Consider the following 27,978-nt stretch of genomic DNA (forward strand, 5'->3'; position numbering starts at 1 on the left):
TTCATCTTTAAATTATCCATTCTAATCCTCTTGACTGTTTAAAAGCGATGATTGCCTATAAATTCGAATGACTCCCTCCTTTCAATCAGACTGTCGTCGGCTAATTAAGTCCGAGCAAGAACTTTTTAAAATTCCTCGGTCAGAGCCATATCGTTTTCATCCACATTGTGTAAAACAAAATAGTGGCCGTGACAGATCTTATATAATTTCGGGGGGGGGGGGGGGATGGGATTCCATATCGGCCGACTATTCTGATGTAAACATGTGTACATTGTACGTTATCCATGAGTGTGTGTAGGGGTGAGGGTGGGGGTGTGTCTGAGAGGGAGTGAGGGTGGGATGATGAGGGCAAGGTCGAGGAGCACTCGTTAAATCAATACTTGAACATGAGAATAACAAAAAACTTCACCTGATATTTAAGAGTGCTCAATCTTTCATTTAATACAAACAAATCTCCATAAATTTTGTCCAAAATAACTTCTGTGAATTTCAATCATTGCTAAACTGTTAGTATGATAGTAAAAGAAACAAAGAAAGAGAGAGATAAAGGGGGTGGATGGGGGGGGGGTGAGAAATAGTTCAATTTCCATTTGGTCTATCTACCATTTGGTCCAATCATCTCAATAGGTTCAATTGTCATTTGATTTAACGATCATTTTGTATTTTACCAAGTAAACGATTTCAATAGTTTTCTTATCCATAGAAATAAAAATTCCATGTTTACACATACAAGAATTTAAAAAAAATCACAATTACATGATACTTCTCCACTAACCTCCATTAACACTAAATGGTATATAAAAATGAACCGTGTTATTTTTCACTCTTGTGTCGTGTTACACTGTAGATACTAGGTGTTAAAATCAAAACCATTTGGTGTCCCTAGAGGACTACATCCTGAGGTGTTAAGATTACACCCTATAAATTAAAAAAAACGACACAAAAGGTGTAGAAGTAACAACAAAAATGTATTCTTAATATAGTGTTGAACCAACACTGTAAATTTAACACCGGAGTAAAATGACCCTTTTGGTCCCCTTTATACAACGGTTAACTTCAATGTTAACTGTGTATCTGTAACGTTTCTTATGGTGTCACTTGGTGTCACACATCGCACAGACCAATGCCACATGATGGTGCAAAGACTTCACAAGAAAGGACATTGCTGTGCTATAATAAAGGGGGTGGGGTGTCAATACTCGATTTTTTTAGTTGTTGGAAGAAAGAGTAGACCCAATACGAAAGAGGGCAAGATAAAGGTGGGAAAAGGAAAAGGGAGAAAAGATTGACATCCAATGAGAGGTCTATAGGTCAATTAACTCTACGTAACCATTGAACAAAAGAATGGCGTCCCATTAATGATGTCCTGTCAGAATTCTCAAAACACCATCCATGCTATAAGTAGTCCTACACTTTACATTTCTTAAAAAAAACCCATTAACATTCAACTTCTAAAGGAGTTCCAAATGCATTTTAAGAAAATGACACGGTACACACTTTGAACCTGTGATAATGTAAGAAGGTAAAATCAACAAGAGAATAAGAATAAGGCCCATTTGCAACTTTTAATTGACATTTTGTTTCTTCACGATGAAAGCATATATTCAGGGATCATACATGTATTACAAGTACAAATTGCAAGTATGAATCGAGGATCGTTATCAACGCCAGAGCGTGAGGAGTTTTAAGTGATAGTATAAACAAACCCACGCAATGTACCTAATAAACACATGTGTTCGGGTTTTGGAAAGTACCGAGTGTGGATCATTAACAAACAGTGGTGTTTGCTATTATTATCTTTCTTTTAGAAAATATTGTGGATCCTTTTAATTTGACAGGCCTAAAATTGAGACAAGTATGCTTAACGCCAATCATAATAAATTTAATGTTTCAGGCAAAATAAAGGCCTAGTCACGTGTACATTATATCAACTAATCATGTAATTGGGATCACTCTTTAGTACGATTTACCAGTCCAGCATTATGGTTCGCCTGCCTCTTGCTGTAATACGAAGGTGATCAAGCATAACCTCGTTTTTTTCAAAATATTTCATCACATATTGCATTATAAACTTTGAATGAAAAGTGACATAACTACCAATATAAATAATTTCATAATGATACAAGACAATCCTTCATATCAGGTTTGAATTGACAATATATACAACTTTAAACAGGAACTCTTTCGTTGCGCTACAAATCTTAAACTGCTAATGTAAGTGAAATTTTAGAGATTTAACTAAAAAACATGCAAAACATCCACAATTTGAAAATACTGGGGTTGTCTGTCAACGTTCATGTAATTTTCTTAAATGATAATATTTTTTATTATTTCAGTTCTTATGTTCTGTTCTCTAAACGGGCAAGAATGAATGAGTGAATTTAGATTGCCCAATCAGGGTAATTGATGGAAGTAAATGCATAATAAAATCCTTTTTATGCAGTAGGGCCCAGGTCGAACAAATATTTGCGATGATGGTTTGACATATTTTCGTTAGACAGTTGTTAGAAACAACATATGACCTACATAATTCACCAAAACGATGTTTCATCTGATGATTCTGAACTATGCGAGAAACCCATTCGTTCCCACATCGGTCCATTTTATTAAAATGTAGACCAATGTGGTTTGTGTGCTGTAATTATAGCAATTGATTAATTACTTGGTGGCTTAAAAATATTGCTTTACAAAAATAATTCATCCGATGACACAACACAGTATGGTTCATTGCATAACCCACTAAATATATCTTTGTTCTCCATTGGAACCCCTCCCCCCCACAATAATTGGAGTCTAAGAGTGACAGCGCTCTGAAGTCAAATTTATCAAGTACCATATTAGGCTACGAAGGGTATTAAAAGACAATAATTTCATTGTTAAAGTTCAGTAATTTCTTCGGTTAGATTTTCTTCTTCACCATTGCCACCACCATCATCGTCATCATCATCGGTATGAGCGTAGTATGCATTGGGATCTACGTCATCATCTTCCTCCTCCTCCTCCTCATTAACAACATCACCGTCATCGTCACCACCATCATCATGATCATCACCTGTCTTTGCCGACAGAGACTCAGACAGACATTCCTCCTTCTCCATCTGGAAATCTTGAACAGATTGTAAAGTAGAGTCTTGTGACATCGCCATGAGATGATTCAAGATGCGGTAACACAGCCTGTAGTCCTCCTAAAGTTATTGAAACAAAATTAAGATTGAGAAGTCTTTAAAAACGAATTTAAAATCAGTCATGAGAATATGACATCAACCAACAAGGCTGTGAATACACGAAAAGACAACGTCATCGTGAACTAAGCATACCGGGTGAAAACAGAATGGAAAGTGTGTTAATGCTGGGTAGAACCATGGACCTAATAGGTCCATGGTAGAACGATACAAAATGTAACAGTTATGTAAAAAACATTTTACTCGAGCTAAAACATCTAATTCACCTCATTTAGTTAAGAACTTCGTCGTAAATAAAATGATTTGTTTTAATTTCAATCGATATCATGTTTTTGTTAGAGCTTTAGCATATCAGTTTCAAATGTATACCTTTCACGCACTTCGTCAAAAAACTACTGACCTACTTTTGAATAAAATCATGAATAATCCCGAAAGAAGTCACAATTTGTGCTCGCATAAAATTTCAACAAAATATGCATTTTAAAAAGATTATAGAGAGGGGGAAAAGTGATAGGGCTAGAAAGTTCTGAGATGAATTAAAGATTGAGAGAGAAGTGAAAAGAAAGAGAGAAAATGATAGAGAAAATAGATAAAGGGATATGAAGGGAAAGGGATAGAGAGGAAGGTAGAGAGAGAGAGAGAGGAGGGGGGGGGACGGGGGGGGGGTCGAAGAGACAGAAATAGAAAAAAAGGGATTATATGTAGGTTAAGATGAAATGGAAGAATATGTTTATCTTACCAAACTCTGTATCATTTGGAAGTTATCATTCTTCAGTGTCTTGACAATCTGAAACACGTCCACTGCATCTTCATACTCCAGCTGGTCAAGACACATCTTCACAACACAGAATACACCAGTCCGGCCAACCCCACTCCTATATAAGAGTTGGTATTTTTTTTTCAAATGAAAATATCGAGTAGTAAAATTTTTTAAAGTGAATGCATCGTGGCCAATAACAATATTAACATCTATTTTCCATCTTTGAGTTTCTATCCATGCTAAGAGTTTACAGTGGGGTTTTGTTGGGTTTTTATAAGCATGAATTAAATTTCCTTTCGAATTTTGTAATCGTTTAGAGTGGTGAGTGCTTTGAATCACTTTACGAATGCGTACGCTTAGTTTTACTTTTGACCATGTTGACGATATTGTCAGACATGATGTATGCGATTCACCATATTTATGCCAAAATATCAACCCAGAAATAAAAACGTTTGAATAATGTTAATAATAATAATAATAACGCAGTTCTTGTATAGCGCATATCACATCATGTCATAACGTCCCTAAGTGCTTCAAAAGGACTTGAATATTATCTTCGCAAACGATAGAATGACCATCATAATTTCAAATCAAAACTCGCAATCCAATTGTCCATCCTAAAACAAATGGGACTTTGACAAGAGATTCAGTATTATGCGAGTAATCGGTAAACTATTTGAAGTTTCAATTGAATTAACTCACAAACAGTGAACAAGGATTGGACTATCATCACCTTGTTGGCAGGTTACGATGTTCATAAAATCAAGTAATGTCTGGTAGAATTCTGTAGAATCCACTTTCTCCCACGATTGAAATTGGAAATGTTGAACAACCCTGGTGTTCTAGAAAAAAAAATGGAAGAGACGAAACTTGATTAGGAAAAGTAACTACGATCTTTGGCATAGATAACTTGCTTTATGATTCAATTATCACAAGTGATGGTAAGTTAGAAATGACATCATATTATGACAGGCCGTTCATGCCATAATCCGTCATTCATTCACTCACTCGAGCATGTGGAGTGAGTGAATGAAACTACGTATTTTACCATCACTCACTAGAGAGAGTGATTGATTGAATAGTTTTATCCAATCAGAGAACTAACAATCGTTATCAAGTCCCCATTCACTGAAGTGGTTGTACATCCGAGTGGATGTACAACAACTCGAGTGAATGTACAACTACTTCAGTGAGGGGGCCTCAAAAACAATTCAGGCTCTCTGACTGGATAAAAACTGTACAATAATTCACTATAACGAGTGAGTGATGGTATAATACGTACAAAGCATTCACTCACTTGAGTGAGTGAACGAATGACGGCTTATGGCATGAACGGCCCGTCATATGTTATACAAATGTACATGTACATCAGTCACATTTCCCCTACGGCGGCCGTACGGCGAGTCGAAAACAGCCGTTTTATTCATTTTTATTCAAATGTCATGTAGTAATAGCTGGTTCGAAAATGTTAAAACGGCCGTTTTCGACTTGCCGTATGTGACTGAGGTATGACTTATCCAACGCGAGTACCACACATGGTCTGTATACCTTTCTGTGTTTGAGTTCTATCGTACGCTCTGTCCAATGATCAGATTTCACGACGTCCAATACATCGATTGAAAATGGTAGAAGAATGTTTGGATTATCCCCGTCCCAGTACATAGAAGAACTCTAATGATGGAAAAGGAAATAAAAATAGAAACAATTACCATATTGGGAATGGATAGAAAATCGATTCTTGCACTTCTACAGGGACAAACATCCTGGTTTAAATTTCCCTCCAACACCCTCTTTTTAAGGAGTCGACTTATGGACAGTTTGACCTGAACAGTTGAAGTTGTATTATGGTAAAACTTTTTTTAATATAGTAACTTAAGGTGAATATGGTAACTCCTGGTGAATTAAGATATTAAAGGAATAACAGGAGAGAAAGGGGCGGAGAAAAGATATGGCAAGTCACAGATCTAAGGAGATTTGTATATCCTTTCATCTTTTCGTTTGGGAATGGTTATAGGGGGTTGCGAAATTCATCGATTCAATAACAACAATAGAAAGAGAAGATACATGCAGTATCTTGATATACTCTTACGTCTTCGTCCGAAAGCCCGTTAAGCATCACGACGGTGCTAATGCGATAATCGTAGATCAGTCGTAGAAAGTCCGTAACCGTCTGTGGGAGGGGCATCTGAGTCGTAATGATCCGCTCACGATCTTTGTATCCCTAAAAATTTAATTCACATATGGCATTATTATACATTAAGCATGTCAGTGTGATATATTCATTTATAATTCGCCGATATTTAACATTTTCATGATTTTAGTAATTAAAATATGTTTAAATATTTCGCACTGAGCGGAAAGCAGTACGTGCAAACCGACCCGGTATCTTTACTATGTACCACTCAAACCAGAAAAGTGTTGGAAACAAACACTACTTTAGTCTCCGACCGATGCTGTTTTAAGTTTAACACTGAATGGAGGTGTTTGATCTAGGATTTAGCCGAAACTAAATTGTTGTTGTTTGAATAAAGGGTTGATGGTTCAATTAACACTGGAGAGGGTTTGCAGTGTAACACTTTGATCATTTCCGCCTTCTAGTTATATTTTTTTTACTGATTACTGAAGGACAGATATCTTACGAACATAACATTTCCGAAGAGGGTTCTGTATGATCGAAGAAGAAAATTACTTGTGGGCAAAAAATTGATAAATGGTGGCAAAATATGAAGCATCTAAAGACACGTGTGAACTATTCGCTGTGTATTAGTATACGAATCTACATTTATTTGTAGAAAAAAATTATCGATATACCTGACAGAATGTTGCGTTGATATACTCCGAACATGAATCGGTACTGAAGGATATCAGGAGAGGTCGATGTGTGTCTCCTAAACATAAAAAAATCGTTCTTTATTATGGCTAAGACTCTTTTCTCTTGTTTTCACACAAAAGTCATCAATAAAGATATCCCTTATATAAAAAAATGCCATCTGCTTATTTTTAGACAATGTGACATTGTAATGGCCATGTTCAAATTTATTTATGAAAGTCAATAAAATTGATATAATGCTTGTTTGATATTTTTTCTATTCATTGAAATAAACTCTTTGTTGGGGGTAAACTTGACCTTTATCACTCTAAAATATGAAGTGCCAATTTAGCACTTACAGTGCTTGTATAGTGACTGCACTACGAGTGCTGATTTTCTAGTTTAAATCTGAACTAGAAAATCGGCACTCGTAGTGCAGTCACCATACAAGCACCGTTAGTGCTAAATTGGCACTTCATATTTTACAGCGCAGGAATAAAAAGAGCCAAATTTCTTTTTTCCCCTTTATTTATCGGTACTCACGAGGAAGGACGTTTTGATATCGATTCTTTGATGAATTTTCTTCCATTCTCCCCATGTTACTGGCATCAATCGGTGGCTCATGACAGACTTGATTCAGGATCTGTAAAGAAAAGAGAGAGAGAAAAAAAATTGTTACTCGCACTTTGAAAGCTTTAGGGAAAAGTATCAATTTTTCTTCCAATAGGCCACAGATGAATAGGTGAAATTAGAAAGGGATTCAATTTGGCAAACAGTTCGGTGATAGGAGCGTTCAGACCCCAGTCGGAAAAGTATTCAAGGCCGTGGTCTTGGACTTGCATCTCAATCAATCAACGATGTTAATGGATGTTTGGACTGCTATGAAAGGCATGGTATTTTTAGAGGCACAATGGGACCGCAACGCTAATATTAACCTATCTAACTTCGTTGACTTATGAAGTAACCAAAAATGCCATAAACAACAACTCATCTACCGATAATCTTCTCTGACAAAGTTTGGTCAAAATTATGCAGTGAGCATTGAACCATGCAGGGGTGAGAATGTCTATGATTATGATAATTCAAACTTTCAGATCGCATTTGTCAATTTCCGTTTAGTGCTAAAGGCTCTTGGGAAATATGACAACCATTATGGCTCAGTTTTTACAATATACTGTAATTTCTCGGTTCTATTAACTTCCTCACATACTTCATTCCAACTATATACAAATTGAAAAAGCCAATACAAAAGGAAATTTAGCAAATATAAAGAGAAGAGTCAAGACCGTCCGGTAATTAATGTGAACATGCTAGTTCCAAGCGTCGTTCTCTCGAAATTCCACAGGAATCTCTCGTTAATCATTAAATGTTTGTGTAAATAAAAATTATTATCATCTTCAAGGTCAAGTTGACAATTTACGAAAAAAAGGGAGGGATTGGTTCAGTCTATGTTACCCTGAACTCTTGGTGTAACTTTGAAACAGCACCCTCTGCTTCAGGTTTGATTTCCATCTCAGTGAGGTGTTCCACGAATCGGTCACGTGGTATCATAGTGTCGTGACCAACAAGATATTCCAACATGGCGTCATGGATGAATTCGTATTGCTCCTATTTTGAATAGAAAATAATACACTGATTACTATTAAAGAAATAAAAATGTGAAGATCATCATAATTATGCGTATTTGTGCGTTCACTGTAAAAAATGAAGTGCTAATTTAGCACTTACAGTGCTTGCATAGTGACTGCCCTACGAGTGCCGATTTTTAGTTCAAATTTAGAATATCAAATCTAGAAAATCAGCACTCGTAGTGCAGTCACTATACAGGCACTTTAAGTGCTAAAATAGCACATCATTTTTTACAGTGTTGGTTGTGTGGAGGAGAAAGTGATATAGGGGTATGGCACTAACACCTACACACACACTCCCATCTCATACACAAGCACACATCGACAATGTCCCACTAAGGTACACACAAATACAAACACACAACCACTACACTCTCACGCACGTAACCTCATACAACTCACTCACTCACTCAATCACTCACTCACTCAATCAATCAATCAATCAATCAATCAATCAATCGATCAATCAATCACTCACTCACTCAATCAATCTCTCACTCACTCACCCACTCACTGCGCTCACTCACTCACTCACTCACTCAATCAATCAATCAATCACTCACTCAATCAATCTCTCACTCACTCATCCACTCACTGCACTCACTCACTCACTCAATCAATCACTCACTCAATCAATCTCTCACTCACTCACCCACTCACTGCACTCACTCACTCACTCAATCAATCAATCAATCAATCAATCAATCAATCACTCACTCACTCAATCAATCTCTCACTCACTCACCCACTCACTGCACTCACTCACTCAATCAATCAATCAATCAATCACTCACTCAATCACTCACTCACTCACTCAATCAATCAATCAATCAATCAATCACTCACTCACTCACTCACTGCACTCACTCACTCACTCATCCACAGTTTGATGTAACCCTCTTCATGATCCTTCGATGACTTTCTGTTCTGAGCCGAGCCATACCACACCCCTACCCAGAATCCTCACACACAATAACACCCACACTATTAGAACCAGACCAACATAGTACATTGACTTTTATGAAGCTAATTATAGGGAGTAAAATGGTCATATTAGGGGTTCCACAGACCGATTCCTACAAAATTTTGGTTGGAAATATGTTTCATCATGATCCGTCGAGATTTGGTACCAAAAACGCTCAAATGCAAAATAGATAAATAGATAAGTGAACAAATGAATGGATAAATAATTAAAAAAATAAATGAATGAATAAATAAAAAGATAAATACAATTAAATAGATAAATAAAAATGTGACGTCATGCATGCACTCATCAAATATCTTGATCGATGAAACGGTTACTTACCGGTGTCTGCACCATCTGAGGTCTACACTGTCTCATTGATTTGACAAAATTGAAGATATCGACAAAACCAGTTTGTTTGGATCTTCTCATCTCATTATCCAATGCAATCACCACTCCTGTACGACCAACGCCAGCACTATGGAGAAAAAAAGAACTATAGTTGGTATTCATGTAAAGCTTGGGAAAAGGGAACCATAAAGGGACACTGACATATTTTTTCTCAATGAAAGAAGGAGTGTCTTATAGCTTTATCATTTCGCAATTTAGCAAATTTCCAATTTTTCCCTTTTTGCCCCTCTTTGAGCCTTTTTTAGAGCTTGAGTGATTCATTATCCATTAATTTAGTATTCTTTTTGAATGATAATTTTATTATTATTAAAACATTATACTACAAAAAGGTGATGACATCTCAAGCTCAGACTTGGTGAAAAGTTATAGAAATAGCATTGATATTAAATGAGATCGGGAGGTATAAGAAATACAAAATTGATCTAAACAATTTTCCCAGGTATATCGTCATGAAGAAGGATTAATACTTGTACGGTTGATATTTACTTATGTGTTCAGTTAATAAATAAGGCCACTTGACTCGATTTTTTTAAATCTCTGTATTCAGTAAGACAAGATGAAAATGCCCTGTTATTTTAAACATATCTATGAACAAATGAACAATGGATGGATGAATTATATATACTAAAAAAAAACTTTCATCAAAGCCACCAAACAAATGACGCACCTACAATGAACCAATAGGGGTGTAGATTTTTGGTCATGTGATCTGTTAACTTCTTGTATGAATCTAAGTAGTACGGAAACATTCCTCGGCACTCCTTTGTCTGGCCAGCGTGTGAAATGAAAATGCTCCAGGATACGAATCTCATCGCCCTTGTCAACAAATAAATGATACAAGAAATACTCAATGTCAATTTCAATAATGCATAATGAGATTTCCAATTAGAATAGAATGGTATCGCTCCCATGTGCTATGTAGGTCTCATACGAATTGCCATCTCTCATTCAAATGGTTTATATTTTTTCTTGTCATGATATACTATGATGTGTGTAATTATTATACTGAATACACGTGTATATTTTTAAACTGTATGATGAAATGGCACATCATAAAATGCTCATATGTAACGTCGTCATGAAATGTAATAATCAAACAAATTTATACGACTGCTGTAGTTTTTAGACGAACATCTGTTGGCGGAATGATACCTTGTGAATGATGAGTGATCGTCTGGCGTCATTTATCCCATGGATCTCCGCTTCACAACTCACTATCATATCCTCAAAAAATAGTTCCTCTCCCTGATCAGGCCAATATTTCTCACATTTTATCTGTAACGAAAAATCATATCTCTGATTTAGTGTTTGTATATACATCCGGGGCCCGTTTCATAGCAAATTGTTAAAACTACTTGTATCATTCACTTTGATTGGCCAATTGTGAAGTTGTTGTAGAAATTATGCATTTGTTATTATAAAAAGGTTTTGTGAATAGGGACCCGGTGGGTGTTTCATAGAGCTGTTTGTAAGTTAAGAGCAACTTTAAGAACGACTGGTGATCCCTTCTTGTTGTAAATGGTATATTGACTGGCGATAAAGCGTGTAAGAAAGGGTCACCAGTCGTTCTTAAAGTCGCTCTTAACTTACGAACAGCTTTATGAAACGGCCCCCGGGATGAACCATTTTGTTTACACTAATAAGCAATAGAAAAGAAAGGTCAAGTTCACTCCAATAATGTGATTGTAACTGTTTTGTGAAACTAAACACAGCCAAACAACTCTAAAATGCAATTTCTTATTTTACATCTGCCTGTGAAGACGTTTTCATCGTTATGAATGTTTGATTTTTCTTTTTTTTTAAATATTTAAATCAATCGTTTCCAGGATGATCTCGACCTTGAAAGTTATGACTATTAAGGTAATGCATCAATCGTGGCAAAATGTATTAGCATGTGACAATGTATTGATAAAATTATTTAACTGAACGACAGAACTTGATACGTAACCGTAGCCATAACTAAATTCGGGTTACGGAGGGAGCACATTTTAAAGAAATAGGCAATCACCTTTTCACTGATTGCTTCTCTTTATTCAGTCAGTAATTGAAAAATATAACAGAGCTTGACGTTATTCAACAAGAATGGCCTCATGCATGTCACGTTATTCGTTTGCTTGTAAAAAGAAAAAAGTCGTAACGCGTTGTCACATCAAATAAAAGGAATGTGTTTATACCTTGCCCTTGTCCACCAGATTGGTTACCATGACAATAGTCTCTATCTCTTTCTCCCAAACCATCCTCCAAAAATCTGATATCGAAGTCGCGTTGGGTCCTGGGAATAGAGAAGGGAAAATGATATAAGAAAGGAGAGAGAGAGATAAGGGAGGGGGGGGGGCAAGAAGGGCGAGGAAATGGGGAGGGGCGATAAAGAAAACCATGTCTATTTTAAATTACAAAACTATCCTTTTCGAATTTGGATATAGGTAAAACCCTGGGATATTGATGAGGTGAAAGAACAGATATTGTTAGTTCCATTACAACTGGGCGGTTTGAGGCTGTGGTTGGTAAACCAATTGTGATTCTGCATACATTTCCTGACATACTGTTTTGAGGTCAGACTCATATTTTCAAGAATTTCCAGTGACTTGAAAATCAGGGTATTTTTGAATACATGTAGTAGATTTAGAACAGCATTATGTAATACGAATCTTTGTAAATATGATAGCGTTTTATAATCATTGGAAATTGCAATTAAGGAGAATATTTCTGATGCCAATTATGTGTTTTTATTTTCTGAGATCCAGACTACTTTATTATTCACAAATTTTAGAGCTCTCGGTGATTATAATGGCATTGGATAAGAAATAAAAGGAAATAACTACACATGCCTACTTTTTATTTTATATTGTAACAGATCTTTGATTTATTAGTTGAAAATTAAAAATTGTCTTAATATGAATGACCGTGTTTCTTACCTTGTGATGCAATGTATGTCTTTTCCTTTGAGAAACTCTGCAAAAAAGAGAACAACAATCTGCGTTAACTAGCATGCTCTTTCGTACCCTTCGGCATGCCAGTGTGGACGTTTGGTGATCTCCGTCACCAAATTTGTCCAAATAATGACGAAAATACATGTATATCAAGAGGCAGAGGAAACTTTGAAGATTTTGTTGTCAATTTTGCCATTTTAGGGTACCAAAAGCAATTATTGGGGCTTTATATCCGAAATCACTTCTTGATAGTCCCAATCTGCATGAAGACATGCCACATATTACAAAATTATATTTCCTTTCTTTTGCTCTCTCACTTCGTGTGCTTACAGTTTATATCTCGACATGTGTCGTTAGGCGTCATGCTCATTCTCCTCAGAATCTAAGCTCTTGGTGTTACCGGAATGAAGGAACACGCCTTCAGACTACAAAATAATGTCCAAAAAGTCGTAAAAGGGCATCAGTTAATAATTAAATATTTATAATTTGGGATCAATTCTGTGAGTTTTTACAATCACTTTTCAAGTTTTTGGCGATATCGTTCAGTTTGGAGCTGTCAACCGTAAATTATGTAAAGATTAAAGAACCATTAGAATATGGCAAGCCTATGATATTCAATTTTGACCAAACAACTTTTTAAATGTTTTTGTATTTAGTTAAAAAGGGTATAGTTGCAAAATAGCCCTGTTTTGTATTTGATTTATTAGATATAAATTGAGATAAAATACATCAGCACAAAAACAAATGCCTGCTAAATACAACCTGAGTTCATTAATCCAACTTAATGCCTTAACATCTGCTCGGTTTATTTGTAATCTATTTTTTTTCGATATGTTTCGATATGATATGTTTCCATGTGGGTTGACTCACCTGAATATAACTTGCATTGACGTAATCACTGTTAGGATCACCATTGATTAAATCAAGGATGACCCTTGTATGGTCATCTGCAAGTAAGTAACCGCAACAGTTTATAATTTAGAGAAATTCACAATATAATGATATTTTTTGGAGTTTTATTCACATAAATTATGGAATTTTTATGTTGCACGATATATTAATGTCAAATATTTTTGGTTTCACTCTCTGCATTATGTCGTGTATAAATTTCATAAACTAGTCGTGCACTGCATATTTTACAAGGTGAAATTAATTCTTTAAAAAGAAGTCGGCCAGTAAATCTGAATATATATATTTTTTTTCAAGCACACTTATTCATGCAGTTACATGCGTAGAAGGAAATCTGTTATCCAATCATGACAAAAAAAATCATATGATTTGTGGACGCACAATCTATCAGCTTGCAAGAGGCATCACAAAAATCATAATTTTATTAGCAAATTCATAATTATGCCGGGGTCACCTTTGGAGGGTTCACGCCCTACGTTTTTAACCCGTTGACTACTGATTTATTATTCATACAGGCTCTTACAGGGGTCAGCCCAGTTCGAGAAGGCAATGTGTAAAAAAAAATCCTGTACGGAAATTGACACAACTTTCAAGAGCGTATGCACGTGATGCATTACAGGTGTAATGTACAGCTCCTGGAGAATGGTTTGATATCAAGATTTAGTTTCGTAAAAATATTTTCAAGGGATGGTTACATGACTACTTGAATGGTATATTCTTAAATTAAATGTAATTTCAAAAGCTTCCTACTCACACGGAAGAATGTTCTTGTATCGATTCTTCTTGAAGTTTGCTTCCATTAATGCAAAGGACTGTGGCATGTATCTATGGTCATATAATCGCTGTAAAGAAAAGACAAATCATGTTACGAATGCAATATCTCCTTCCCCTCGCTCTCTCTTTGTTTTCTTCAAATGCCCCCCCCCCCTTTCCCGAATCCTTTCTCTCTCAGTAAACAGTTTTCATTCTACATGTCAACGGCAGTGTAGGAGCCTTCGATTTTCCACACAACGTTTGCGATGCGCGTATATAGACAAATAGGCCCTTTGCACATTTATTTTGCCAAATAAACCGCGTCACAAATTAAGTTTCTATAGGGAACTTTTGCACTTGCAACGGGGAGGGATACCAAAACATAGTAAAATATAATAAAAATACCCGGCAAATCACAATAAATAGCTGAGCGGTCTTTATCTAAAATTGATGAACCGGAACAGCTGGTCGTCCTGGTGAGCGTTTCATCAATATTTTCATCCGACAAGTTGTCAGATCTGACATCTTTCCATGATTTTGATTGGCTGAGAGGCCCTGTTCCTATGGTAACTGTCGGATAAAATGGGACTTGTCGGATAAAACGTCCGACAAGTCCTTTCATGAAACGCCCCCCAGATTCTCACCTGACGAAAAATTGCAACTTTCCAGAGTCATGGACGAAACTGCTGTTTTGATTCACCAATTTTCGACAAAGACTTCTTTGTCGTGAATTTCTTTTGACAATAGATTATCACGTTCCAGAAAGCGTCTGCGTACACAGCAAAAACTGTGGTGTTAACCGGTGTACATAGAGGACCACACCAGTCATTTTACACCGGTGTTAAATTGGTGGTGTTAGTTTTACACCTATAGGCGTTATTACAAAACATTTGGTCGTTACATTTGCACTCTTTGGTGTTATGTTCAATCTTTAGGGTGTAATTTTAACACCTCAGGGCGTGGTCCTCTATCAACACCAATTGGTGTCAGTTTGAACACCACAGTTTTTACAGTGTAGTGTTGCGAAAACTGCCCGATGCAAATCCGAGGCTGCCAAAATGAGGATTCAGCAACGAAGAAGTGATAAAGTGTTGTACGTCAGTCGCGATTGAACGACCCGTACCCTTACTGTGGTCTGCAATAAGAGAGTTTTCGCAACTTCTTGGTGGCAGCGCGCGTGACGCCGTACGAATTGGATGCGCGCTGATTGGTTATTGATCTGATGGAGTAGCAATGAAGTGATTAAGAATATTTCTTTATGAACATAACTCACGGCCCATTCATCGTCGAAAAGTCCACTGTCTTTCTTCATTTCCTTGACGTGGTCTACAAACTCTTCAACGGATACAGGGCCTATATTACCTCCTTGTGCGTAGCCATGAGACTCGGTAGAAACTTGGGACTGGAAAGTTTTAGGATTCTCCTCCAGTTTGGTTGATTCTACCCGACTTAAAGCCTCATCTACTTGTTCATCTCGTTGTTCACCCCGTTGTTCATCTCGATGTTCGTCTCGATGTTCGGCTGGTGATGGTTCCAGCTCCACGTGTTTGTATTCAATAGCAGATATCCCCTCATAACATGCCTTCGTTTCAGGAGGAGAAAGAGGAGGAATGGAGTTTCCCGCCCTCAGGCTATCGGATCGTGGATGAACTTCCGGAGTATATTGAGTAATAGACACAATTGCGGAGGATTTGTCTGTATCGTGTGCAACAATATTGCGTGTAATTATGAGATTGAATGAATCACTTTAAATCTCTATATCATTTTGTGGCATTCAAATTGGTTAAATTTAGTTACTTTTAAGTTAATTTCGATCTCATTTCCACGAAAATAGCGCCTGAAATGCTAAAATGTAGTGATTTTAGCCAAACTACCTTCATTTGAGAGTGAAATTTTCTTTTTTTCTGCTTGTCATTTATTTGACAATATCACCTTCATTTTGCAATCAAAACCTTTAAACACTCTTTTTTTGGCTTGTCATGATTTCTTATTTAATTAAAAAAATCACCTTCCTTAGGAAGTTTAGATCCTTTTTATGGAAAGTCAAATATTTCTTTAACAAAATCACCGTTATTTATGGTCATGAACCCTTTTTATGTGTGTTTCTTTCTTTATTGCATCTTGAGAGCATGCAGCATGGTAAAGAGTTTCGATAACACCTTATCATCTATATCGGACTTTAGTGTTTGGGTGGGATTTGAACACATGACATTCTGAACTACATACCAGTCGTGGCATCACCGTTACCAGTCCCGGATTGAGTCAATCTTCGAGGATAAGAAAACTTGACAGCATATTCCATGTCAATCCTACTCTGCCTCCGTCGCGGTGTCCGGGATCGTCTTATCCTGTTTCATGAGACAAAGACATATAGTTTGTCAAGGTAATCAATGTAATTTAGATGGGAATAAATATTAGGTTCATTTCCAATTCGTCTAATGCCAATTCGTCCAATTGCCAACTCGTCTATGCTATCATTTGATTTACTATCAGTTCGTCTACTATCCACATTGTCTAAATTGCCAAGTCGTCCACTCACCATTTCGCCTAATAACCAGTTGGTCCAATAGCCATTTAGTCCATATACCATTTTGTCTAATTTGACTCAGTGATTATTGTGCAAAATTATTGAAAAAGAAATGGATATTATAGACCAACTGGTTGTGAAACGAATTGGTCATCGACGAAATGGTGATTAGACGAAGTGATGATTGGACCAAATGGTTGGTAGACGAAATGTTGATGGACGGAATAGCATTAGAATGAATGGAAGTAGACCGTGTGGTGAGTGGACGAGTGGGCAGTAGACGAATTGGCAATTTACCTAGAATTATTCAGACATTAGCGCATTCAAATCGCCAGTTATTGTCCAATGCTGTCTTTTTTAAATTGAATTCAAGATCTGTTTAAGAATGATTGGTTATTGAAAAACGTGTCGCAGCAATAAGAGAAATAAAAGCTGTACAGAAACTTAACATAGTCCTTTTGATAATGATTTAACATTGCTTAAGTCCACTTAAACGATAAGTGTATTTCATAAGGTGGGAAAATGGCAGAGAACTGAAATTAAAAGGCAGAGGTAAAATATTTCAGAGGAAGGAATGGCAGCGACAAAAATGACAGAGATAAAAAAGGGTAGAGGCAAAAAATAGCAGAAATAGAGAGAACAAAACGACAGAAGTAGGCCTAAAAGTGGCAGAGGAAAAATGACAGATTAAAAAAATGTGGAGGTGAAAATGGAAAAGGTAATAATGACAGAATAAAAATGGAAGAGGTATTAATTAAATATAGCATTACTTACCACAGACACCATATTAAGGTGATAATGGTGACACACAGAATGCATACTGCAATGGTTGCTAGTTGAAAATCTGTATTTATATGGGTCAAACCAATCAGATGGTGGTGTAAACGCTACTGGGATATAACATTCATGTTAGGACATAAAATGATTAGCCGTAGAACAGAAGAATATGACTTTAGAATGCTTTATATATGGAAGTATCATAATTATCATGTTATGTGTAAAATCCACCGCACACCTCATCTTGCGGCTGGTTCACGATCCGATTTCGAACCTATGCAATTTGAAATTGCATTTTGCTCATTTTCTGAAAATGTGAATGTAAAGTATCATTATATTGGAGGTTCAAATTAACCTGAGAGAATACCAATATAACAATTTTGGAGGATTGCAAGCCTTTAATATGCAGTAAAGTCTAATTCAGTTTCAAATCTTAGCCAATCGTTCGATTGCTATTTGACGTCATTCCGACTTTTGTTCTAATAATGATAGCATTATGGTTCCAACCAACTTGTCTGTATAATTATACAGCTCAGTGTTCAACCCCAACTCTTTAACTGGTGAAAGCCGGCACCACCGCGGTGGTTAGACATCGGTTATGCTCTTATAACTATTTTCGAAGATTTATTTGTAATGTTTCAGTTTATTAGATTACATAAATACATTAGTATTCAATGAGCTCACCTGACATATATGATGTAATGGATAACATGATGCGTGGAATCCTCTTTAGTAAGTTCTCCTTGGTCAAGCTTCAAACATAAAAATGTGAAACTACAGTATAATAGTTATAATGTAATGATAACAATAATCATATATATATATATATATATATATATATATATATATATATATATATATATATATATATATATATATATATATGTATGTGATATATTATTGCCCAATAACTTGCATGTTTAGTTGGTAAATGGATACAAAATGTTGTGAAACAATTATTGCTAATGTTGAGTTAGAATTTACGAATTACATACAAAATGTATTTTTTAATTTACACGGGCCAAATTTCCACTAAACAAACACGGGTGCTCATTCCTTTTTAACGTAATATATATGTGGTTATTTTTATTCAACTAATTTGCATTGTATAAGGCTCCAATAGCGGATAAGAAAGTGTCCTATCGATTCCGCTGGACAACGACAACGGCAAAAACGAATTGAAAAAATAAATAGTTGACTAAAAGTAAACTGTTTAAAAGGCGGAAAAGGTGATAAGTGAAAATTCGAACAAGATCAGAAAACAATAACAAATTAAACGTCCCCATACCAAGATGAATTTGAAGGATGATTACTTTTTCACTTTGCCCCACTTTCAGAAATAGCCTATAATGCTATTTAGTTTCAAAATCAGAATGTTATCAAAGAGGATAGTTATAGTACATGACAAATGAAAGAAAAAAATAGTTTCTCACACCACTTGCAAAAAGTATGCTTACCAATAATATGAAGGATTGCAGTCTTCATTGTCTTAGTGACCTCATTTTTGCAAACATCCATAAAATTCATTGTCTAATTAAGTTTAAATTTGTCTAATTCTCACATCAACCTCTTTTCACATTGATACTTTTTATTACCAGAGTTGTTTCCCCTTTAAATGCAGCAAGGATTCTGCCTGACCACATTTCATCTTTATCCGAGTTTTTATTGAATTCAAACGGAAATATTTGTAGGTATGATCATAGACCATCACGATAATATACTTTTCACTTTCGCTATATATACGTTTTAGTATAATGCGGACAATTCATAAAGTGCCTGGTTTTAATGTTTGCTCACGGACTCCAAAAAATAAAAATGTCAATTAATGATTCCGAACATCTTGTAAAGGCAATGCGTGGATTTAACATACAAATAAAAGAACAAGTCACTCTAATTTAACACACAAATAAAATAACGAGTCACTTTGAAGTAGGGCCGGGGAGTATATAAACTTGCCATAGCGCCCCATATGAGATGGGCATATAATATCCCTATAAGAAAGCTGGTATACTCTTCAGACCGTTATTCCCATGTCCCTGATGCCATTGTGTTATTCAACAAGACATTAATTAATGGCAAAGACACCTTTCGATCAATCTTTCGGTTTCATATCGTATATAAAAAGAAAATCAGGAAGTATCAACGTATTTGCAGCGATATTGTATTATCATGATGATACAAATCCTTGCATATACAACTTTATTCTAGTTATCTTTGAAAGGTTTACATTTCATGTATAAACAGTCAACATAACTTTTTCTATAAGCCAGTTCGGAGTTCCATTCTGCGCATGATCAGGAGGTCATTGGTCAAAAAGTGACGCGGTGGTTTAATAATTGATGATATAAGCACCAATTAGATGCATTGATTATTCATATATTCTTTTGAATTGTGTTTTTCATTATCCTCAAAAGACTTGCGTCCACTAGCAAGTGGTATTTAACAGATGGCCAAGTACATCGTTATGGTTACACTTCGTAATTCCGAAGGTTCGTAATTCCGAAACACGTAAACTGCCTATACCTCGATGTTCGTTAATCCAAAAACGTAAAAGGGTTCTTTAATCCGAACATTTGTGGCGTTATTCCGAAGGTTTGATAATCCGAAAACGAAATAAGGTTCGATGTTCCGAAGGTTCATTAATCCGAAAACGAAATAAGGTTCGTTGTTCCGAAGGTTCGTTAGTCTGAAAACGAAAAAAAAGGTTAGTTAATCATTTTTGCGGACTAACGAACCTTCGGAATTACGAACCTCACTTCGTTTTCGGACTAACGATCCTTCGGAACTACGAACCTCCGGAATAACGAAGCTTCAGAATTACGAATGTACATGCGCATCATTATAATAGTAACATGCTAATCTATTCAACGTAGAAATGCAACAGATATACTCTCATAGAGTGTTAATTGGTGTGCTATTCTAGTCACCTGTTCTATACAATTTCTATACAATTTCTGCACCCTGCTATGTAAGGCATGCTTACATCATATCTTGCTTTAAAATCTGCCTAAAAAAGTATAATGAAAAACAAAATGTGAAAGGTCAATTGCCCACAATTTCCCATGATTTAACTCTGAACTGGTCTATTTTCATTTTTGAGTTTGGAAGTCGATATATTTAGCAACTGAAACTTATTCTTGTCTAGCTTCCCGTACGTTATCATGATTATTGAACCAATTAGGTGGTTTCATTACCAACATTATAACAAAATACTAGTTATGTAAAACACAAGCAATAAATATTTGTATACCGGTAGATTGAACAACTGATACATGTATTGGTATCAGACATTGCAATGAGCCATTAAACAAAGCAACTGAAAATAAGCACGAAGAATAGGTATTCACTGTGAGCTTCCATTTATGACGCCATTTTGGAAATTTCTGTAAAAATTATCAACACAAATTGATGAATTCGACTTCAGAGCATTGTAACTCATGACGATCGATTATGCAATGAGCCAAGTGTATTGTATGCCAGTGCATAAATCACTCTCCTAGTTATACATTATCGTAGAAATAGCACGCCAACCAAATTAGTTCATATATATCTCCAAAATTGCGGGACTTTTGCCATTTATGCAGGATGTAAAAACCGCTTTCTATTTAGCTTAGTCATGTTAATGATAAACCAGTAAGATCTTTATATCCTTTAACCTTTACATACTCCAATGTGTAGATTTTTGTAAAGAAATACGTACTTCCGTGACAAATTGATATTGAATCAAAACTGAAACTTCACAAGCACCCTTGCTTTTGTCATGAAGCTGTGATTTGGACGTGTCGAACGATGTGGTATTGCCATTATCACGATTATGGTGATGCAAACCAGTGCATCTAAACGTTTCCCTCTTAAAATAATAACAGTGCGTATCAAAAACAAGTGGAATGCCTCTGGCCGTCTCACCTGCATCACGCGATTCAACATAGCAGCAGTGCTGACTTTGAAAACTACTATAACTCACACAAGATGTTCAGTGATACTTGGTTACTCTTATTTCCACGTTTTATGAATTAGACCAATACACTTACAGAGATAGGATGGTAATTCAACAAATACCCCCAATGCGGCCAAAGTTCATTGATCTCACATGACCTTTGACCTTGATCATGTGACCTGAAACTTGCACAGGATATTCAGTGATACTTGATTACTCTTATGTCCAAGTTTCAAAAGTCAGATCAATAAACTTGCAAAGTTATGATGGTAATTCAACAGATACCCCCATTATGGCCAAAGTTCATTGACCTTTGACCTTGGTCATGTGACCTAAAATGCGCACAGGATGTTCAGTGATACTTGATTACTCTTATGTCCAAGTTTTATGAACTAGACCAACATACTTCCAAAGTTATGATGGTAATTCAACAAATACCCCCAATTGGGCCAAAGTTCATTGACCCTATATGACCTTTGACCTTGATCATGTGACCTGAAACTTGCACAGGATGTTTAGTGATACTTGATTACTATTATGTCCAAGTTTAATGAACTAGGTCCATATATTTTCTAAGTTATGATGACATTTCAAAAACTTAACCTCAGGTTAAGATTTTGATGTTGATTCCCCCAACATGGTCTAAGTTCATTGACCCTAAATGACCTTTGACCTTGGTCGTGTGACATGAAACTCTAATAGGATGTTCAGTAATACTTGATTAACCTTATGGCCAAGTTTCATGAACTAGGTCCATATACTTTCTACTAACAAGTGGTATTTAACAGATGGCCAAGTACCGTTATGGTTACACTTCGTAATTCCGAAGGTTCGTAATTCTGAAACACGTAAACTGCCTATACCTCGATGTTCGTTAATCCAAAAACGTAAAAGGGTTCTTTAATCCGAACATTTGTGGCGTTATTCCGAAGGTTTGATAATCCGAAAACGAAATAAGGTTCGTTGTTCCGAAGGTTCGTTGGTCTGAAAACGAAATAAGGTTAGTTAATCATTTTTGCGGACTAACGAACCTTCGGAATTACGAACCTCACTTCGTTTTCGGACTAACGATCCTTCGGAACTACGAACCTCCGGAATAACGAAGCTTCAGAATTACGAATGTACATGCACATCATTATAATAGTAACATGCTAATCTATTCAACGTAGAAATGCAACAGATATACTCTCATAGAGTGTTAATTGGTGTGCTATTCTAGTCACCTGTTCTATACAATTTCTATGCAATTTCTGCACCCTGCTATGTAAGGCATGCTTACATCATATCTTGCTTTGAAATCTGCCTAAAAAGTATAATGAAAAACAAAATGTGAAAGGTCAATTGCCCACAATTGCCCATGATTTAACTCTGAACTGGTCTATTTTCATTTTTGAGTTTGGAAGTAGATATATTTAGCAACTGAAACTTATTCTTGTCTAGCTTCCCGTACGTTATCATGATTATTGAACCAATTAGGTGGTTTCATTACCAACATTATAACAAAATACTAAAACACACGCAATAAATATTTGTATAGAGTGAACAACTGATACATGTATTGGTATCAGACATTGCAATGAGCCATTGAAGATAAGCACGAAGAATAGGTATTCACTGTTAGCTTCCATTTATGATGCCATTTTGGAAATTTCTGTAAAAAATTATCAACACAAATTGATGAATTCGACTTCAGAGCATTGTAACTCATGACGATCGATTATGCAATGAGCCAAGTGTATTGTATGCCAGTGCATAAATCACTCTCCTAGTTATACATGTACATTATCATAGAAATAGCACGCAAACCAAATTAGTTCATATATCTCCAAAATTGCGGGACTTTTGCCATTTATGCAGGATGTAAAAACCGCTTTCTATTTAGCTTAGTCATGTTAATGATAAATCAGTAAGATCTTTATATCCTTTAACCTTTACATACTCCAATGTGTAGATTTGTTTTTTTGTGTAATAAGTAATACGTACTTCCGTGACAATTTGATCTGAATCAAAACTGAAACTTCACAAGTACCCTTGCTTTTGTCATGAAGCTGTGATTTGAACATGTCGAACGATGTGGTATTGCCATTATCACGATTATGGTGATGCAAAACAGTGTATCTAAACGTTTCTCTCTTAAAATAATATAGTGTATAGGCCTATTGTAATATTGATGTAGGCCTCGAACAAGATGCATGACTGTGTTCAAATATTACCTTATTTTGCCATGAATCCGAGCACAATTTTCACCCCTTCGACGGATTGAAGAGCTGTTACAAAGAATCAATATATCTGAAATTTAGATAATATAGTGGATAAGGGCAATGAATGGTCATATTTTGAAGCCAGAACATGCAAAATGTATGTGATTGGTAATGTAGTGACAGTGTTGTATAGCGATAATATGTCAAGTCTGTTCCGATTTGATGCACTAGTAGTTTACGTGTGAATGATGGCATACTTGAGAATTTTTTTTAGTCTTCATAATCATACGTAATCTTTCCAATGCGACGAATGGCGGGTATAATAAGTGATGTAATAAGCCCAAGAAATCAATAAAAATAAATGATAAAAAATAAGAAGTGGAGCGCCTGTGGCAGTCTCACATGCATTACGAGATTCAAGATAGCAGCAGTGCTGACTTTGAAAAACTACTAAAAAATAATTATTCACACAAAACACCATTTATATAATGATACAATACGACGTTCATTGACCCTAAAGGACATTTGACCTTGATCATGTGATATAAGACTTGTCAGTGGTACTTGATTACCTTTATGTCCACAATTCATAAACTGTATCCGTAATCTTTGAAAGTTATGATGGTAATTCAATTAATACCCCCGACATGGTCAAAGTTCAATGACCCTAAGTGGCCTTAGTCATGTGACCTAAAACTCAGGCAGGATCTTTAGTGATACACTATCGCCCTTATGTCCAAAGTTAATGAACTAGGTCCGTAGACTTTAGAAGTTACGACGACATTTCAAAAACTTAAGCTTGGTTAAGATTTCGATACTGAATTCCCCAACATGGTCCAAGTTCATTAACCCTAAATGACCTTTGACCTTGGTCATGTGACCTGTTTAGGAATACTTGATTACCCTTATGTCCAAGTTTTATGAACTAGGTCTAAAGTTATGATGACAATTCAAAAACGCTGCCACCGTCGCCGTCGAAAAAGCGGCGCCTATAGTCTCGCTCTGCTATGCAGGCGAGACAAAAAATAGGTTTTTTTATACCCTTATAACGAGTGCACGCGTGGCCCACGTCCAACACTGAAAAAACCCCACCCCTTTAACATGTTTAAACACATTTTTTTTGTCACGCATGTGTACAGCAATATATTTGACTCCCCGGGGGGGGGGGGGATCCTCGTAGTATTGCTAAAACCAAATACCACTGCAGGCCTTATTTTTCTGTCTCAATTTACTCCAAGCATCCGCTGTCTAACATTTAATGCCATTCGCTTAACATATAATTCATGGTTTAGTCCAATGGTTAGTCTTTTCTGTATTCATTCTTCTGATCAAAGCATAATAACTCAGAATAGTTTCACAATTCATGTTTTGTGTTGGGGCTCATGCAAAGTAACTCATACCAGTCTGTTATTCCCTACCAATCTTCAAAATATCATTACATTATTGCTTCTAACCAAAAATTCTATTTAGTATCTTTTTTGTTTTATTTTACTGTATTTCATTTCAAATTGAAAACAAGGTGAATTGACACTTCCTTTTGCAAAACTCTAAAACTAAAAAATCGTGAATTATCCAGTCCATTCAAACCCGGGGCGGGGGGGGGGGTCCCATATATTGCTGTACACGTGCGTGACCAAATTATTTCCAAACACCCCCTAAACAAGTTGTCGCCAGAATATGACCCCGGGGAAAAAAGCTTGGGGAAAGAACAAACCCTAAACACGTTTGGGCAGTCTTAAAAAAAAGCTTTGGAAAAAAAAACCTAAATACGTTCGACCCCGCGATTGACCATCGACCTGTCTTTCAAAACCACATTTTTTCCTTAAAAATCGGTGTTTTGATACCCTTAACGAGTGCACGCGTGGCCCTCGTCCAAAACTGAAAAAAACCCACCCCTTTAAACGCGTTTTTTGTGTGTGTCACTCTTGTGTACAGCAATACATTTGACTGTCCTCCCCCCCCGAGCTCATTATACTCTTCCAAAAGTTAATCTTAGACCTATACACAAACATGATAATGGCAATAATGAGGAAAGTGGTTTCCACTCTTAACGTTTTTAGTGGGTCGTAAAAACCTAAGCTACCATGAAAATAAGGCATATTGAATTGCTCTCTTGATAATAATAAGAATTAAGACAAAATGAAATTATGCTGGTATCTTTTATTAAAAATCAATTAACCTACATACATAATGTCATACCAGGCTTTAATAGCATACGCAGCATACTCTAAACTCCAATAGCAGAATAGCTTGCTAAAAGGGCACATATGTTTTATTCAGTAATTCCTTTAAATTGATCCAAAAATCCCAAGAGGAGTACGACAATTTAGGAGAATGCTTCAGCAATTTGTCATGTTAATAAGCCACGCGGAAGTACATTCCATATCTAATATACGGTATCACATTGCTTGATACATTAATTAACACCATGAAACAGTTCCTGATTCCTTGCCAATGTTTGATGGGGAAAATCCAAGAAAGACAGCGAAAACAAACCACTTTAATTGAACAAAACTCTGTATTATCTCAAGTACACGATTGTCAAGGTATCCGATGAACATCAAACGAGAAAACGCATTTTAGTAACGTGTTATTCACGAATGAACTGCAACTGTTTGGTATATGCATATCGCTATCTATTACAACTTCAAATTCGGAGTAGCAGCTTATTCTCGAAGTTGCAATATAATGATTTGAATTAGAGACGAATGTTAGACAGCTGGTTGTATACATTTTCAAGTCACATAAATATTAAGAGTATATAATGACTTACCAATCGGGTCGGCACGAATTATGGCCTGATCTGCAATATTGTAAAATCAAACAATTAAACTGAAGCCACATTTACGCCATTCTCTTTTTTTTGCAAAGATGATTCCATTGATGGCGAAAAAGATTAAGAGGAATCGGTTATTCAGCCCCGACGAAGAGACTGCATGTATTGAAAATTAATACTGAGATTAAACTAAATACGAAGGTAGTCCAAATGGATTGAAGTACACCAATTTGATGATAGGTTGAGGATAGTCGGAATAATTCCACAAGATGGATTGAGATACAGACAAGCTATGTAGGTGTAGGCTACAGTGTATCTAAACGGGCAAGTATCACACACATTAAGAATCTTTATTAATTAGCTTAAGACGATGCCTATTGGTCATGTTGGTCGGTTTCGGATTGCCTATTATTCGAGAGCACAATATTTTATTATACAAGCAAGTGAAATGGGTAGCTGGATGATGGACGTTCCTGAGGGCCAGTTACAAAACGACTTGCAACCAAGTTCACCTCCAAAACATCGAACGCAACTTGGTTTTCAACTAACCAGAAGCGAGTACTATAGAACTTGCGTTTGATTACGTTCCTACTGCATTTAATCCGAACTCTTTTTGCAACCGACCGACCACTGGTGTGCATAAGTGGCTGCAAGTGAAAGTAGAGTCCCACACTGCATCGTTATGCGATCACGTGACTGAGACTGTTTGTTTCAGTTGTATCCTTCTAGGTTTCTATCAGCTATTAATAAAGACGTTACACTTCATAAATGGGTATATACATCCTAAATAGAGACGATTCCTTGGTTCCTCGTCACGTAATCGATACCGTCTGAGATACTTGAACGTTATAATTTGACTTTCTTTTAATTAATTGGGTCTCCAATTGACTTATAGACCTGTTGAGTGCAGCCATGACGTAATTTCCTTCAGCAAGAAATTCATCCACATTGTGCTGCACTCAACCCAGGTGAGATGAATGGGAACCTGTTAGGAATTTATTCCTTGAGATGCCAGCGCGCTGTAAACATGGTAAAAGGCTGCGGTTTCAAAGCCACACTGTAAAAACTGTGGTGTTAAAACTGACACCAATTGGTGTTAATAGAGGGCCACATCTTGAGGTGTTAAAATAACACCCTAGAGATTGAACATAACACCAAAGAGTGTAAATGTAACAACCATAGGTGTTGTAATAACACCTATAGGTGTAAAACTAACACCACCAATTTAACACCGGTGTATAACTGGTGTGGTCTTCTATGTACACCGGTTAACACCACAGTTTTTGCTGTGCAGGGTAATAATATCAAAGTCCTTTGGAAGTGCGTAGGGACGTTGTGACATAATTTGATATGCGTTATACAAGAACTGCGTTATATATGTTATTTTTATTAATATTACGTATCTCACAAGTGG

The 27,978-nt window shown here is 36.2% G+C and overlaps 1 protein-coding gene across 1 annotated transcript; it reads right to left on the minus strand.

The window, feature by feature from the left end:
- Positions 1 to 421: 421 nt before the first annotated feature.
- On the minus strand, positions 422 to 27,389 carry LOC121424077 (receptor-type tyrosine-protein phosphatase F-like). The gene is made up of 20 exons (XM_041619663.1): positions 26,562 to 27,389; positions 18,335 to 18,402; positions 17,648 to 17,717; positions 16,573 to 16,694; positions 15,620 to 16,041; positions 14,348 to 14,435; positions 13,555 to 13,631; positions 12,670 to 12,706; positions 11,929 to 12,026; positions 10,907 to 11,029; positions 10,422 to 10,570; positions 9,686 to 9,821; positions 8,207 to 8,359; positions 7,295 to 7,394; positions 6,754 to 6,830; positions 6,032 to 6,163; positions 5,491 to 5,613; positions 4,645 to 4,784; positions 3,922 to 4,057; positions 422 to 3,185 (listed from the first exon to the last, which is right to left on the minus strand). Exons 1-20 carry the CDS (start codon positions 26,630 to 26,632, stop codon positions 2,877 to 2,879), a joined length of 2,631 nt encoding a protein of 876 aa, XP_041475597.1. The 5' UTR covers positions 26,633 to 27,389; the 3' UTR covers positions 422 to 2,876.
- Between the last annotated feature and the right edge of the window lie 589 nt (positions 27,390 to 27,978).

This window comes from Lytechinus variegatus, chromosome 11 (genome assembly GCF_018143015.1).
Source record: "Lytechinus variegatus isolate NC3 chromosome 11, Lvar_3.0, whole genome shotgun sequence".
NCBI classification, from domain to species: domain Eukaryota; kingdom Metazoa; phylum Echinodermata; class Echinoidea; order Temnopleuroida; family Toxopneustidae; genus Lytechinus; species Lytechinus variegatus.

What these genes read in the sequence shown, in the direction of transcription:
- LOC121424077 (XM_041619663.1), bottom strand. Translation starts at nt 26,632, where the DNA reads ATGTGGCTTCAGTTTAATTGTTTGATTTTACAATATTGCAGATCAGGC. An exon ending in ATATCAAAACGTCCTTCCTC is followed by an intron (nt 6,831 to 7,294) that starts GTGAGTACCGAT and finishes TTTTATGTTTAG; the next exon opens with GAGACACACATCGACCTCTC. An exon ending in ACGGGCTTTCGGACGAAGAC is followed by an intron (nt 5,614 to 6,031) that starts GTAAGAGTATAT and finishes TTCCATCATTAG; the next exon opens with AGTTCTTCTATGTACTGGGA.